Genomic DNA, 16,865 nt, shown 5'->3' on the forward strand with positions numbered 1-16,865 from the left:
GCTTGTGCTGATCCTCATTGTCCGAGGTCGACAACATCAGGACTTCTTCATGTACCAAGACCTAATTGTGATTTTTATAAAGAACATTTAACTATTCTGGTCTTATTACCTGGAATAATTTAACAAATAATATTAAAGAACTATATAATTAAGCTACATTTAAGACCAACTGTTCAAACTATTTTCTAACTGAACAGATGCACGAAACTAATGTCTGTTTTCTTCTTCTACTAAATGCAAATGTACTTATCAAATATTTAAGCTGCTATATGTAACTGTATTATGTATTTTATTGTGTATATATTTTTTCTCGTTTTATTTTTGTATGAATAGTTTTTGAAGGCCTCGTGGGAGATACACATGTTATTGTTAAATGTGTTACCTTCGTTAAATAAAGAAGCTTATTTATTTTTGTTATTACAACTGTCACTTCAATAAATGATGTACTTAGCATTCTTACCTACTTACTAATAATCTGTATTGTGCATTAAATGACATGAATTCAAGGCACCCTCAGAACCAGTGATCAGAAACTATGTCAGCATTCTTACTAAGCGTATCTGAGGTGAAAACCAGGCGTTATGTTTAAAAGAATAAACAACCAGGCGTAATCATCCTTTTATAATAACACCTTTCATTTGAATCAGTGTATTACCCTAGCTGTGTATTTGATACTAACGTGTAATGACTATAGACTATAGATATATGAAGATGTGGTACGAGTACTAGTGCTAATGAAGCAACTCTCCATCCAAGCCACAATTATAAAAGTAAACCATTATACATGTCATAGGTCAACGTACGGTCTCCAACATGGAGACTTGGCTCACACTGAATAGCAAGCTATAAAGCCCCCCAAAAATTACTAGTACATAAACCATATGCTTAAATTTCTCATTGTTTGACATAAACATGAAATATAAACCACTGAAGAAGCTACATAAACAAATACATATTAGACAGACACTGGCTCAAATAAGTTTGAGTATTAATAAAAATTATGACAAATATTTTTTTTTTATATTAACAAGCCATTTGTTTGAGTTGTTTTAATAAGAAAAAATATATCAATTAACGCCAGCTTTATCCCTTTTGCTACACCTGTATGGGATAAATAAAAAAAGTACTGGATACGAAATACCACTTTAGCCTGGTGTAATACGCCTTATTATTTCGTACGGGATATGTCATCAAAGTTGAAACACATCTCTGGTTTAATTTAAATGACATCGTTTGTAAGCAATCACAGAACAAACTAAAAATAGACATGGCAGCATAGTTTAATCTTTACTTAAGCTGACATCATTTCCAGGAAATCATTTTAGGAATCGCGGAACATAATGGCAAAGGAAAAGTGTTGATTTATGTGAAATTAATTCTATTTATCCCGCAATTGGGTGTTCTCCTATACAGATTCAGTCCTACAGATATCGCTATATACTATACAGATATCGCTTTAAAGCTCTGTCTACTGCCGGACTGAGTATTATTTGAAAGAGGGACGAAAGACACCAAAGGGACAGTCAAACTCGTAAATCTAAAACAAACTGACAACGCCATGGCTAAAAATGAAAAAGACAAACAGAAAAACAATAGTACACATGACACAACATAGAAAACTAAAGAATAAACAACACGAACCCCACCAAAAAAACCTGCGTGACCTCAGAATTGTGTATTGTAGTAGCACTCCAATGACGTATTAATTGCGAATTCACGATTACTTTTATACGTTCTGTTTGATTTCAAACATTTCTTTAAAACAATAAGAATCACACCAATTTGTTGATAACATACACACACATGAACAGCAGTCTTTTCTACGAAGACAACTATCGATTTCAAAACTTGAATGTGTACGATTGTGTAACAAAAACAACCATATCAATTTCAGCATGCATGTTTTATGAACGTCGAGTCTAAAGCGTAGGATAACTCATACACTCCTGTTTCAAATTGGACAACGTTTTGTTATTTGTTTTTACTGTTGAAATTAGTTGTTATGTTACAATAGATAATTATTTACTTAGAGCGATGTTTTATTGTTGACCACCCGAGAGTTTTTTTTTTGCGAACCTGTCTTCAGCTGAATGAGTGATTACTGTATCGTATTACTACACGGGCCTCAGGGGATTTCAAATCGAAAATAAATGCAAAACATGTGTTTTTGTGTCTTTCAAAACACAAATTATATACAGAATTAATTGCAGGGAATAACTGTTTAGTGTCTTTAAGTATCAGCTTTATTTGTACTCGGCTCGAAACAGGTGTAGTAGCTCGCTAAAAGCTTGCATACATCTTGTTTCCTAGCCCCGTACAAATACAGCTGATATTTAACAGTTATTGTCCATATTAACTATGGAAATTAAGAAACGATATATACTAATACCTCTGTTTCCTTAACAGCTCTAAAAAAAGTCTAGATAAGCACCTTCTGATGCCTGTTGTCCGGCCAACATTCTTAAGCCTTGCATCATTTTATTTGGATCAAGACTGTAAAGAAACAGTGAAGGTATGGCATCAGTTTAGAAAATAAGGCATAAAAGCTACCATAATACAGCATGGGAGAACATAATTTCGGAAGAAGAAAAAACAACAGCTACAAAACAATATATTTATGACAAATGTATGAGCATAGAAAATAAAAACACTGCTATTAAAAACAACAACGTAATGTTCATGTTGTATTCAAAGAACTAAAACCTTTGAAATATGTATAAATGTATGTCTTAGTTGTAAATAAATATGAAAGAAAATGAAAAATGGAAACTCGAAATATATTCGCATTTTGATACAATATCTTTTGGTAACAAATAACTCCAGCAATTCATACACATTTTTAAAGTCAATATACCATTACTTATCGGTTATATACGACCATAGCATACCAATTATCATTCACTAAACGTAAATAGTTTCTCTTGAACTAATACACTCTTAAAATAAGACAACTAGTCATGTCAATGACAGTAGGAAAAGCATGACATAATATTGGTTTCATGAGCTTTTGTTAAACCTGAGATGAAAAAAATATGAAGTGACTTAATTTCAACTTGTATCTGTTTGACTTTTGTTTCATCATATGAAACAGTTCAATCTGTAGAAGATTTTACTAAACTATTGTAGAAGACCTACAGTTAAACCAGCAATAATATTAGTAAGATGACCACACATTTCTAATGAACAATTACAATATATAAGTATACAAATTATATGGTGGATTGTAAGTTACGTTTAAAGTTGTCTTTCAGCTTCCAGCATGGATGAACTGATTTTGGCTGTACTACAGATTTTTTTGTTAAATTTCTGACCAGTTTAAAATGATCAGTACAAAACCTCAAATTCAGTAGAAAATTTTCTATAACCATATATAACATATGAATTGAAATACCCGATTTTAACACCTTCTTTTGAAAAAGGATTATGATCCTGAAAAAAGCTCTTTTAAAAAACATTTAAAACTATAATATTGGCACTTACATATTGGAACTACGTTTTCTTCTTTTCTTCTTCCCTTGACATACTGTATTTCTAATGTCTATACCTTTAAACAATTCAAAAGTCTGTAAACCAGAAGTCAGGTAACGAACTTGTAACGATGCTGTTAATATGTATCTAGTTGGATGTTTAACAACACTGACATTGAGCTGGAATACGTCTCCTATAGTTTCAGATATTACATCATCTACAGAAGATTGTCACAATTGTAAAAATATCAAAATACTATATATATAATATATATAGAGAGTCTATAAGAATCTACCAACCAGTAAACTTAATAAGAATTGGATCATCAAAATTGACAATACTACACAAACAGGAAAAATTATATGAGTCTAAATATTCATATGTAGTCTATATATATATGAGTATTGTTAAAACTTGTGACACAAGAAGAAGGCCATTTGTTGAGCCGAAATATTTGTCAACACGATTTTATAACAACATTTTCTTTGATAACACCTTATATCAGTACCGTTGTGCAAATCTTTAGACAGATATAATTTTTTCCTTATCTGCATAGTATCGCCTATTTTAGACAATCCGTTACATAGTAAATTTGCTGGTTGGTCCTTTTTATAGACTTTTATTTATATATATATATATAAAACGTCTGAATAATAGTCAACGATTTTTCCCACGAGGGCGCTGGATCGTTTCAAGTAACGATACATGTACACAATAAAATAAATTATATAAACGCCTAAAAAGTGTACATAACAACACCAATAACACAAAAAGGAACTATTAATGTAATTATTTATAAATATTTCGGATAACAGATATCCTTCGTCAGTCAGATTCTGATGTGATTCATTTCACATCAGAATCTGACTGACGAAGGATATCTGTTATCCGAAATATTTATAAATAATTACATTTATAGTTCCTTTTTGTGTTATTGGTGTTGTTATGTATACTTTTTAGGCGTTTATATATATATATATATATATTATATATATAACTCGTCTAAACATCAACCCAACAATGTTAGATCTGTAAATTTGCTTTCTCAAATTTTTGGTTCTTCCCTCGCCGGGATTCGAACCCATGCTACTGTGATATCGTGACACCAAATCGCCTGCACTGCAGTCGTCTCGCTAGACCACACGACCACCTGGGCCCAGATACAACAGATTAAAACTGACGAGGAAAGGTTACATACGGCCAGCGAAAACTCTATTATTGTAGAGCCCAGGTGGTCGTGTGGTCTAGCGGGACGGCTGCAGTGCAGGCGATTTGGTGTCACGATATCACAGTAGCATGGGTTCGAATACCGGCGAGGGAAGAACCAAAAATTTGCGAAAGCAAATTTACAGATCTAACATTGTTGAGTTGTTGTTTAGACCAGTTGTATATACATTATGTACACAGCCATGTATCACCATCATTGATGTCGATCCAATGGATACATCTGTTGTAGAGTTGTCACTGACTCAGACGTACTTATAATACGCAAATTTTTGGTTCTTCCCTCGCCGGGATTCAAACTCATGCTACTGTGATATCGTGACACCAAATCGCCTGCGCTGCAGCCGTCCCACTAGACCACACGACCACCTGGGCCCACGCATCCGATTTCACCTACTAGATAGATGCACACGCCCGATGAAGCTAATTTGTTTAGCGAAATATTGCGTTAATAATATATAAAATATAACAATTAATTTAATAACACTCATTAGTGTGTTAAAGGTAAATCCCTAGACACTTAAATATATATTTAAATTTATATTAAGATCCATTTTGTTACATCTTGTTTTCAGTTTTATTTGGCAATCGCCAGTGGTAGTCAGCAGGGTTGAAGAACATCAGTTGTTCGACCTGTTAGTCAAATGCGTTTTGTTGGAATATACTTTTTCACTTTTTTGGTCTTTTGGAAAATGTTGTTTTTGCTGTATACATACCCTTCTACAACGAAATTTGTTTTACATGCACACGTATAAAAATTGCGGTTTTTATCCAAAGCAATAATTGGTTTGAACGTAGTTTTCAATTTAAACTCGTTTATATTTTTCGTTATGGTTTGTATTATATTTTTCCTCCGGTTTATATTATCCGTTCAGCCTATATTGACTCTTTAAATTCAAGAGTCTATCTTAATTGAGTGTAAATTATCTGGACTTCCAAATACCGTTTCGATCCCTAACACCACTGAAGAGACATTAATTGTTGAAATCCGGATCTGGTGTACAACAAAAATATTGACACCTCATCTTTGTGGCATAACATCTTGGCTACAAGTTTATATGTTTTTGACTTAAATATTTTATTTAGTTTCATTTACTTTGTTTATTATATTTCAAACGTTATATTTTCTTATGTACCTGTGATAAACTTTCAATGTTGTATAGTATTTTCTATAGAAGAATGGTCAACTTACTTTAGTGAACAGTTTTCATTAATGGCATTGATTAAAACATTGTTTCCATTCAGGGTTGTCATTTAACTATATTTTGCGTTATTATTTATTTGCAATTGTGTAATTAAAAATAATATACACTTTTTGGTAAAAAAACAATACATTCATATGCATTTATATGTAAATTTGTATTTAATTTATATTTCAGATATGGCATAGCCTTCTAAGTTATATTTAATAAAGTATATGAACATTCTGCTTTAATTCATCTAAGCCTTATTCCAACTGGTCACACTAAATACAATTATTTGACACAATTCGTGTCTCAGAATTTTGTTTTTGCCATGCAGAGAAAACATGAGAAAATTTAATATATCAAAAATATTTAAACTTATAAAGGGACTGATTTTAAAGAAAGTCAAACATGCATCATCCTCAACGCAATGCACAAATATGTTAAAAACAATTAATATTACCTGTAAGTATGCTTCTTTGAAACTTCTTCCTTTCTATACTGTAATCAAGCTCATCACACACATTTATTTCAAAAGTTGTACACACATTTCTTTCTCCAATTACAAATTCAGCATCAACACAACACTGTAAGCCTTGACAATTTTTTGCCATTTGACAATCTACATTTTTCGCATTCGGAATAATCACAGAACATGCTGTAAAAAGATTAACATTATAACATTGTTAATTACTTGATACGCATTATGCACTTTAACAATTGTCTATCCATCATAAATATACTTTTTCCAGTATTTCTATGTCTTAATTTTTGATAAGACACTTTCCGTATTTCTGCATCTATATCTAATCAAGAACAAAATAATAAAAATATTTAAAATAGCCTGATATTCCTTTAAAGTGAATCCGTAATGAACATTATTTTACAGCTATATAGATATTGGGACATCAACATTTTAGAGATGGTTTAGCACATTTATAAGTAGTATGACAGTTTTACTGTCCAGTCGGATACTGACCCTTAAATTTCTAATTCGTGTGTTGCTTGGTGTCTGTCTGTCTGTCTGTCTGATTAAAATATATTCCATTGTTCCAGAAAATGATAAATACATACCAAATGTATATAGAAAAGCTGAAAAGAAATCCCTTTTAAAATGTATATTGAGTTTTGGCCTCTAACATTTAAAATTAAATCACCTAAACCTTTAGCTGTTTTTGTTTTGTTTTATCTTTTATCAACAACTATCATATTATTAATTTCTGATGCAAAAAAGGGTAGAATGTACCTTATTGTTTTAGCTAGCAAACTTTTTAACGCTAGTCTCATAAAAAACGTTGTAGTGACAACAATGTGTGAACATCAAATAATAGGGAAAAATGCCAAAATAAGAGATTTAGCAATCAACATTGTGTTAGAATCTTTATTATTACTATAAAAACAAATACATATGTCAGCAAAGGAATACCAATTAATAGATGCAAAGCACATAAGGAGAAATATACCTCTATCATTTAGTACAATTGATGAATCTGTCACCTTCCAAAAATCAAAAGAAATTCCTGTAATGATATAGACATATACACATAGATAGTTATAGTTATGACTAGTATCATTTAAATACATTCAATGTATTAATTTATAAAGAATATGAATACAAACATTATATCATGATATTTCAGTTTTGGTTGAAATAGAGTTAAGCTTTTTTTGTGCAAAGACGAAAGTAGTCTGTAGTTTATATATGAGACATTTAATCTTATCCTAAACATTGAAAGTTTGTATTGAAATAAACAGAAATTAAGTTTTTTTTCAAAGGCTACTGGTTCAATGTTAGAAGGAGTCCTTAATATTTTTATCAAGATATCACGGATTGCCATGTTTAGCATACCCCTTATCACAATTCAAAGTAACTAAGTAGATATTTCACAGATCTGAAAAGTGTTCATACCTAACAACTCATTACTATCAACTAATGAATAACAATGCAGTAATTTTATGCAATAACACTCGAGAATTGTTGTACGAAAATAAGATCTGAATTCATTCAACCTTTTGAAATATTCAAAGGACTGTCAACCAAGAAGAATGTGTGTAAAAGATCAAAAAAGGCTTTCTCACATTAAATAAAGGCAACAGTAGTATACCGATGTTCAAAACTCATAAATCGATAGAAGAAAACAAACAAATCCGGGTCACAAACCAAAACCGAGGGAAACGCATTAAACATAAGAGAATGACGAAACAATATTAAAATGTAACACATACAGAAAGGAACTAAGCAGTAGACAAAATCCGTTGAGAATAACAAACATATCATCAAAACTGAATACATGAATTTGGGATAGAAAAGTACCGTGACACGTCTTATAATAATGTGAATTTACACTTACATATAAGAGGAAACAAAGGACACAAAAGAAACACAACGTTAAAATGTAACACACATAGAAACGAACTGTAATATAACTATGACCATATTCCTTACTTGGTACAGAACATTTTTCAAAGAAAACTCATCTCTGTTAAACTGCTGACAAAATATGAAGCCATCACATTTCTACGTTCCAAAATTGTTATTCATATCTTACGGTATGAGTTTTGCTTTTTTTGTAGGTTGTAGTGTGACATGAAATGTGTCAATACTCATACACATTGCTAGATACATGTTTACCTCTTTGGTCGGGTTGTTGTCTATGACACATTCCCCATTTCCATTCTTAATGATATTACCTTTAAACGGAACACTTTCTTCGACAGAGGAACACACCGTATACAAGAGATCAGAGGCTTTCAACACAGATACGTTAGTCTGGCATGCATTACTTGAAGGATCAAAGCAAACCTTGATATCAGCATCAACAGAAAATTTACATTCAGAGGGTATGCTTCTCACTCTAAATCTACAATTCACAAATACTGGAGTATATAATCATTGTAATACTACATTGACATTATTTTCAAAATCTTTTTTGTTGTTGTTGTTTATATCCTGACATAACTGTCCGAAAGATTTCCCCTAAACGTCTTAACACCTCCTCATTGATAAGTCTTATTACCTAAAACACATTTAAGGTGAGAGTAAAAGTTCATGGATGGTATGCGAGTTTTCCTTTACAACTGAGAACACAGATGTAACAACATTTTTATAATGAAGTTTTTTACCGCTGGAATGAAGATTCGTTTCTCAACTTCAAACAACGATCTCAGCTTTTGGCGTCATAATATTTTAAAATATAGTCTTATTTTACTTGTTATGAGATGTGGTGTTGTTTCTAAAGTTCTTAAAAAAGGAAGTTAGGGTAACATTTAACCTTTGAGAGGATATTTTTGTTTTCAAACTGCACGTGTCCAGAATCTATGTCAGCGATAAGACGAATTTCTTCTGACTGCTTTCTGTTTTCATAATTTAAATTAACGTTCGATGTCTGTCTTGTTACAATAGATAATTTAAAGATGATAAATGAAAAAAACAAAAAGCAAAAAAAAAAAAACGCGAGTTTTCTCTCTCAACATCAACAGGAGAGAAAGAACTTGTCTAAACTTACGGACAAGAACCAATTCATAATTTCTGATGTTTTTCAATAGCTAGGACTGACCAATAAAGTATGGATTTGTTTAACAATTGCACAAATAATCTGTCCATTTGTTATGTGAGCAGAAATGTAATTTGAAGAAATCATATCATCAGGAATAAATGCATATTACTGTTACTTAAAATTTTAAACATTAAATGAAAATGCGATTCCTCTGTTTACAGACGATTTGCATCTTAACCGTAATTGTTTTATTTATCGATCTAAAAGAAGATGGTATAATTTGTCAGATATCATGATGCATTGAGGCATTTTACTATAGCTATCAGTACAGATGATTCGTCAAGGCTTCACAAGGCAGATGTCAGCTGATTACTTGAGGCGCCATTGACCGTGAACAGATAAAACATTTATTTTGTCATCACATACGCAGTTTAATCTTCAAAAAATCAATTTTACAATGTCCCACAACAGCAACAAAATCTTTTAACAAAAAACTTACATTAGTCTGAAAACTCCATGTAGCTGGACTTCTTCATCTTTGTCTAAGAAACATAATTTTCAATACCCATGAATTATTGAACAACGATACAATAATATTCTTGTTTGATATAGTTGAATATATTGTTTGATTTATTTTTACATAAAATATGCATGTATGGTTTCGCTGATGAGTCACTGATAAGTATTATGTAGACAAAACGAGAATCTGGTGTATCCAATTATACGCTTGGTACCGTTTACAACTATTTACACCACTGGATCGATGATACTACTGGTGGACGTTTCGTCCCCGAGGGTATCACCAACCAAGTTATCAGCACTTCGGTGTTGACATGAGTATCAGTTATATGGTAATGTTTATAAATTTACTGTTTGCAAATGTATTAATTATTTGAAATACTAAGGATTTTTCTTATCACAGGCATAGATTACCTTAGCCGTATTTGGCACAGCATTTTGGAATTTTGGGTACTCAATGCTCTTCAACTTTGTACTTGCTTGGCTTTCTTACCATTTTGATCTGAGCATCACCGATGAGTTTCGTGTAGATGAAACTCGCGTCTGGCTAGTTCAACTATAAGTACATTGAAGATGTTCGCCTGTCATGTTTTCGGATTTTTGTCAGATTTTCGGAATCCTCTGGTTTTATGAATTTAAATGCCTTAAACAATTTTGCCTATTGACCCACACTTTTTATTCTATAAATCTTTTACATGTATAAGAATAAGCCATGTGTAAAAGTCTTATAATATTTTTGTTATTTTTTAATAGGTTTAGTTAACTTGTAAATGATAAAGCTATGAAAAAATAAGAGAGAACACTTTCCCGCCAAAATTTCAATGGCTATTATCTCTAAAACAAGCACATTGACATATTTACTTTGTTTACTTTTTTCCCTTTATTAATCCTCTATTTATTTTTGTGTTATGAAAAGCTTGTTATTTTGAAACTCAGTAGCAAACTTCCTTAAAAATGATAACTATTCACATGGTTCTGATTTATTGAAGATTGATAACTCATAAACAAAGTAATCTGAAACGATAGCTGACAGTAGCCAATACAGAAGTAAAAAAATGTCAATGGTTTCACTGGGAAAGTTAACATAAAAAATATAAGTTTTACACTAAATATAAATACCAAAATCTGGAAAAAAGGTAAAAATCATTTTAAAGGGCAAAAACTCCTATAAAAAGTTGACTGAAAATGCCAGCCATGTTTAATACAACGACAAGGATTTAAAACGGAAACTAAGTGAAGACACTGGGATTTTGGGGGAAACGAGATAGAAATATAAATTCGTACCCCATTGGTAGTTCAAAAGATGGACTTCATAATAGAGATGTTCTAAATAAACTACCAACATATACTGACAGGTATTAACTTCTAATGAGGCAAACACTGAACGTCTGAATATATCAACGTATACACAGCAAGATATCATATTACAGGCAGCTGACATGTAACATTTAATGTTGTCCGGCAATACAGTTACTGAAGCAGTGTCGTTTGGACAGTCTGAAAGAAAACAAAAGGATCATATGTGACACGGTATATCTTATTGCAATTGCATATGAGAAAGGCAAAATATACATGAGATACCAAAAGGGATATTTACACTCATAATTCACAAGTTAACTAACAATTGCCATGGCAACATATAATTAATGACAACAAAAGGACAATGGCTCAAAAACCACACCATAGAATATAAAAAACCAAGCAACACGATACCAATAAAACATGATGCTCCTTCAAGGTTAGCAGATTATGAAACTGACATATTTGAAATCTAAGTGTTTTTGAAAATATAAAAATATACAGTTAGTTAAAACATAAAATGCAGTATCCTGGAATTCTAAATAATACAGTCTGATTAAAGTCCCATCCTTTAAAGAACCTTTGTATGTTAAATTGAGTTTTCAACAGCAAATCGTTATCATGTTATATTCATCAACAGTCGAAAATACAATGCTGAGCAGAGTATGAAAGAAACATGTAACAATTTTTGTAGTTTATTCTTATCCCTATTTCTTTAATACTATTTTAATTCCTCCTAAAATCATGTCGCTATGACTTTAAAATTTGAATCCTTGATACATGTTCGGTAGCAGTCCTTAAATGCACAAAAGTTCACGTAGATTATTTCGTCTGTCTGCTCTAGTTAACCAAAGAACTATTTAGAAGACCTGCTAACTATACTTAGGTCTGCCTTTTTAGACCTGAGTCTGATGAAGCAGACTTGTTCGCAGAAAAAGTCTGCGTTATTCAAATATAATAAATTAGGTCAGCTATACCAGGCCAGACATGTGTGAGGGGTAACGTGACCAGACCAAACCTATCGACTTATCATTTTGCAAGACAGATCCCCAAAACAAGCCAACTTGACCAGGACAGACTTGTCAACAGGACTGATGTTAACCTGGCATGTCAAACAGTCTGTTTTTTTTGCAAGACGAGGCATAGCAATCACGACGACAGGCTGCTTTAAAGTTGGTCATATTTTTTTACTGATAGGATACTCAAAAGATATTCATCAATCAAAATGGTCCTGTTATCTAGTCAACTTTGGATCAAGTAAACTTTAAAATCGGAGAATACCAGTTTTGGTTTGGACATATTAGTACAGACCAATATCTGCTTTGAATAGCAGACCTGTTCACAATTGAAATTTTTACTGAAATAAATTTATTATGAGACTTTTCTAAAGTTTACTTTTCTGACAGTCTGAAAAAAAACATTCCTACGACCAAGTTTGCTTTATAGAATGATACGATTACTGTTCTAGAACTGACAGAAACAGTCATTCATCTCATGTTTCAAGTTAAACGTTACCAGTGTATCGAGTATGGTCATGAAGTTAACTAGCTCTATAGATTAGGAATGCTGCACTTATATGCACAGTTAAATTTGACATTCTCAAAAATATGTTTCGACCATCACCGTTCAAATTTATTCACATATTATCATGTTTGCGCTTTTATCGCAGTTAAAAAAACCAAAGTTATGACTTAAAATAAAATATTAAATCAAATTAGAATATATATGCCTTGGTATAATTTTGTAAATCCTTGCTTGTTCCATTGAAATGGTGACAACTTTTGCAATTTAATATCAATAATTTGACAGAACCAATTCAATGGTTTAGCCGAGATCAAATATGGTACTGAGAAAACTCACTGTTAGCAAGTTACTATAACAACAAGTGAGACTGTAAGCTACTGCTCACTGATGATATCCCCGCCGCTAGTGGATAATATTAATAGTGTAAAAATATGCAAGTGTTCGGTAAACAGGAAGATGTCGAGTGATGAATCTGAAAACGCATCACATGGTATAGCTGACTTATATAAATCCTGAAACCAAGTTTCAGAAATCCTTGTATTGTAGTTCCTGAGAAAAATGTGACGAAAATGTTCAACTTGGCTATCATGTGTAAAATCATACAAGTGTTCGGTAAACAGGAAGTTGTCAAGTGATCAATCTGAAAACGTATCACACGGTATAGCTGACTTCGATAAATCCTGAAACCAAATTTCAGAAATCCTTGTATTGCAGTTCCTGAGAAAAATGCGACGAAAGTTTCATGGGACGGACTGACTGACGGACTGACTGACTGACGGACGGACTGACAGACGGACGGACTGACAGACAGAGGTAAAACAGTAAACAGTATACCCCCCTTTTTTCAAAGCGGGGGTATAAAAATGTGTTCCTAGTACACGGATTCCCCAACCGCACTATCATTTTCTCTGTTCAGTGGACCTTGAAAATTGGGTAAACACTCTAATTTAAAATTAAAAAGATCATATCATAGGACACATTTGTACTAAGTTTCTTGTTGATTAGACTTCAACTTCATCAAAAACGATATCGACCATAAACTTTAATCTGAAGCGGGACAGACGGGCGAACGGACAAACGAACGAACAAAAGGACGAACGAACATACAGACCTGAAAACATGATATTCATGCATTGAGCAAACAATTCTGGGATGTTAAATTTCCAAAATATAAATCTGGTAATGTTTTATGGGTAATCTGATGAAATTACCATTATTCCATCCATTTACAGCTTCACTATATGGTAATAAGTTAATATCACACTGACTTGAACTTTCAATGAAATCATCAACACCTAGGTCTACCATTAATTTATTTGCAAGAACATCGTCGTTGGTAACCTTTGATTCAACGAGTCTATCATTTATCCACTGATCTAGTTTGAAAGCTGTGAAAAGAGAAGCAAGCTATTCAATCGCATCTTATTGTTTCACTCTGTATCACAAAAACAGATAAAACATTAACCACACTCAGATGATGATGAAGGTACATGGATGATATCTTTTTTTTATTTAAATTAAATGAGAATTATAAATCTATCATAAAACATCTACAAATTTTGATAAGGCATAAGTCTATTGTGTATCATATATTTATATTATTTTGATCATGTGCTTACTTTTTGACATTACAGGTTAATGGATTCTTGTACATCCCAACACTTAAAAAATACAAAGTCCATATTTGATAATACTCGCAAATTCAACCATGTAAGACTGAGAGTTTTCATTGTTCTGTATTGGTTCTCATGGTTCTCATATGTTCCAAATTTGTCATTTTTTGTTGTTGCTTTCTTAATCGTTTTCTTATTGTATATGATGACAGTAGTTCAGGTAAAATGTTTTGTCTGAACTTTAAAACCTACATAATTTCCAAAGAATACGGGAGTAGATCGCGTTTATTAACTGGATAAAGTTAACTGGTTTACTTTCAAATTCACAGGATCAGAAGCAAATAGCTTATCTCTTTAAAACTAGAGGTCAATTATAATGTTAACGCAAAAAAAAGTAAAAAAAATACAGGGAATTTTCATAGTTTCACATTGCCCCCTAAAAAATGTATTGATGATGCCAATATATGCCCCCAAAACAGATCATTTACAGAAAAGAAATGTAACCAATACAATTTAAATATGCATATAGAGAATGTTTCCTCATATTTTTTATTACCCGATTAAACTTACAGTTATCTAGGAAACCAGTTCTATAATCACACACCTTCCTGTCAACTACATGATCTTTAAGAATTTTCAAATTGAGCTCACATCTGTCTATTTCGAAGCAAACACTTATGTTTACATTCAAAACATATGTATTATCAATCTCAACAGAGTCTATCTGGTACCTGTAGTACAAATTGAAAAAAGTCTTACACTTTAATGTCAAATAAAAAAAATTGACATAGTTTGTAGCTAATTGTTTTCAAGATTGAAAAGTTATATACCATTGAGGACGCTTGTTTAAATCATCAACATTTAAAAAAAAAACGTGGATTTAAAATCTCATTCATGCTACTTGCTCCATTGAATGAAGTCCTTTATTTAAGAAGTCCATTATTTTTGCTCTGCTGGTTCTTAATTCCAACTGTATTTGTCAATTTATAAAGATTGCAAACCCGAAGCATTGAAATACATTTGATGCGACGCGTCAGGAATGAGTCGTCAATCGGTCAAACACCAATAAATCTTGTTGTTTTATAGCATCGCTGGACATGCACCATCGTTTGGTAAGATACATTTTATCTTTAAAGCCTGACATTGATTTTCAAGGGACAACCTAGTTTAGGTCAGTCAAATTAAACACTGTTTAACCACTGTAAAATATTATCGCTGTTTTAGAAACTAAAGGAGCACGTGCTGTTGTCAATGCAATTAACAACGTTCTCATAGGTTAAATAGTGATAAACAGATAATAATTGGACATATTTACTCGATTGCTTTTTTCACTTTCGGCCATACCGACTCAAGCGAGAAAATCAATCTCGTTCAGATGACCAACGATAGTATATAATTATCAGTTTACCAGAGAGCATATCATGAAATTATCAATATCAATATCAGATTACTAACACAATCCCAACTATGCTGCAGTTGGTACTATGGCCTTTAAAAATCGTGCACTAACAATACACATCTTTACACTTAATAATGTTTGAATACAAATTACTTTCAACACAGCAAAAATATTTGGGACTTAAAGGTAATTATCTGTTTATTCGATTCAAATCCATAAAATAGCCAACAAGAAATTGATCAAGAACAAATTTGAAAAAGTCAAATTGTAAACTGGTGTACATGAAAATAGTAAAATCACAAAAATACTGAACTACTGGAAAAACTAAACCGGAAAGTCACTAATCAAATGGTAAAATCAAAAGATAAAACATATCAAATGATGAACAACCACTGTTATATTCCTCACTTGGTACAGGCAATTTCCTATGTAGAAATTCGTGAATAGAACTTGATTTGTTTTGCGCGAAACCTCTCATTTGTATGACAGAAGCGTCAAATTCAATTACATTGACAACGATGCGTGAACAAAACAGACATAATAGGTAAAATCGTCAAAAAACAGGTTCAACAGTCATCACCGTTTCAAAATCTCAATCAAAACAAAAACAAACAAATATTTAACAAAGAAGCACAAAAAAAACATATATATCAAATTAAACTATCACGTTCATTGCTTACTTATTATTGTATTTAAATCTAACCCTAAAGGATTGAAATATTTCTAAGTCCTGGTTGCCGAATGGCTAGATTAACATCCACTCTGGTGTAGAAGCGCGCAATTGACCTCAAAATGTAAACGTCACACAGTTCGATATATAAAATAATTTTGTCGTTCAAAGTATGCATAAACTATAATAAACACTGTATTATTTAAATTTGGAGTAATTATTTAATATGGAATTTAACTAAATAATGAATTTCATGGATTTTACATGTCAAAGCTTGTTACCATGGAAACAATAGACAACCAATTTAAATATCACATCATGGAAAAAAATCCCATCCAGCACACAGACCTATTGATAAATATAAATCCTTTGCACCACACATACCAAGTAAGGATTATAAATCCTGTGCGGCGCACAGACCAAGTGAAGATTATAAATCCTGTGCGACGCACAGACCTGTTTTAAAAA

General features: G+C 32.0%; 2 protein-coding genes across 2 annotated transcripts in view; both read right to left on the reverse strand.

Moving 5' to 3' along the window:
• Window positions 1-498, reverse strand: part of LOC134684582 (uncharacterized) — a 117,196-nt gene extending 116,698 nt beyond the window's left edge. Inside the window, exon 1 of the mRNA XM_063543877.1 lies at window positions 469-498. Coding sequence (XP_063399947.1) covers window positions 469-498 — 30 coding nt within the window. The remainder of the gene's footprint in view (window positions 1-468) is intronic.
• The window catches only part of LOC134685655 (uncharacterized), a 58,630-nt gene that overhangs the window by 755 nt on the left and 41,010 nt on the right, over window positions 1-16,865 (reverse strand). Inside the window, exons 5-13 of the mRNA XM_063545608.1 lie at window positions 14,899-15,059; window positions 13,927-14,103; window positions 11,177-11,389; window positions 9,873-9,915; window positions 8,568-8,737; window positions 7,340-7,396; window positions 6,340-6,534; window positions 3,481-3,685; window positions 2,390-2,493 (exon numbers count right to left, since the gene is read on the reverse strand). Coding sequence (XP_063401678.1) covers window positions 2,409-2,493; window positions 3,481-3,685; window positions 6,340-6,534; window positions 7,340-7,396; window positions 8,568-8,737; window positions 9,873-9,915; window positions 11,177-11,389; window positions 13,927-14,103; window positions 14,899-15,059 — 1,306 coding nt within the window. The 3' untranslated portion in view covers window positions 2,390-2,408. The remainder of the gene's footprint in view (window positions 1-2,389; window positions 2,494-3,480; window positions 3,686-6,339; window positions 6,535-7,339; window positions 7,397-8,567; window positions 8,738-9,872; window positions 9,916-11,176; window positions 11,390-13,926; window positions 14,104-14,898; window positions 15,060-16,865) is intronic.

This window comes from Mytilus trossulus, chromosome 9 (assembly GCF_036588685.1).
Source record: "Mytilus trossulus isolate FHL-02 chromosome 9, PNRI_Mtr1.1.1.hap1, whole genome shotgun sequence".
Lineage (NCBI taxonomy): Eukaryota > Metazoa > Mollusca > Bivalvia > Mytilida > Mytilidae > Mytilus > Mytilus trossulus.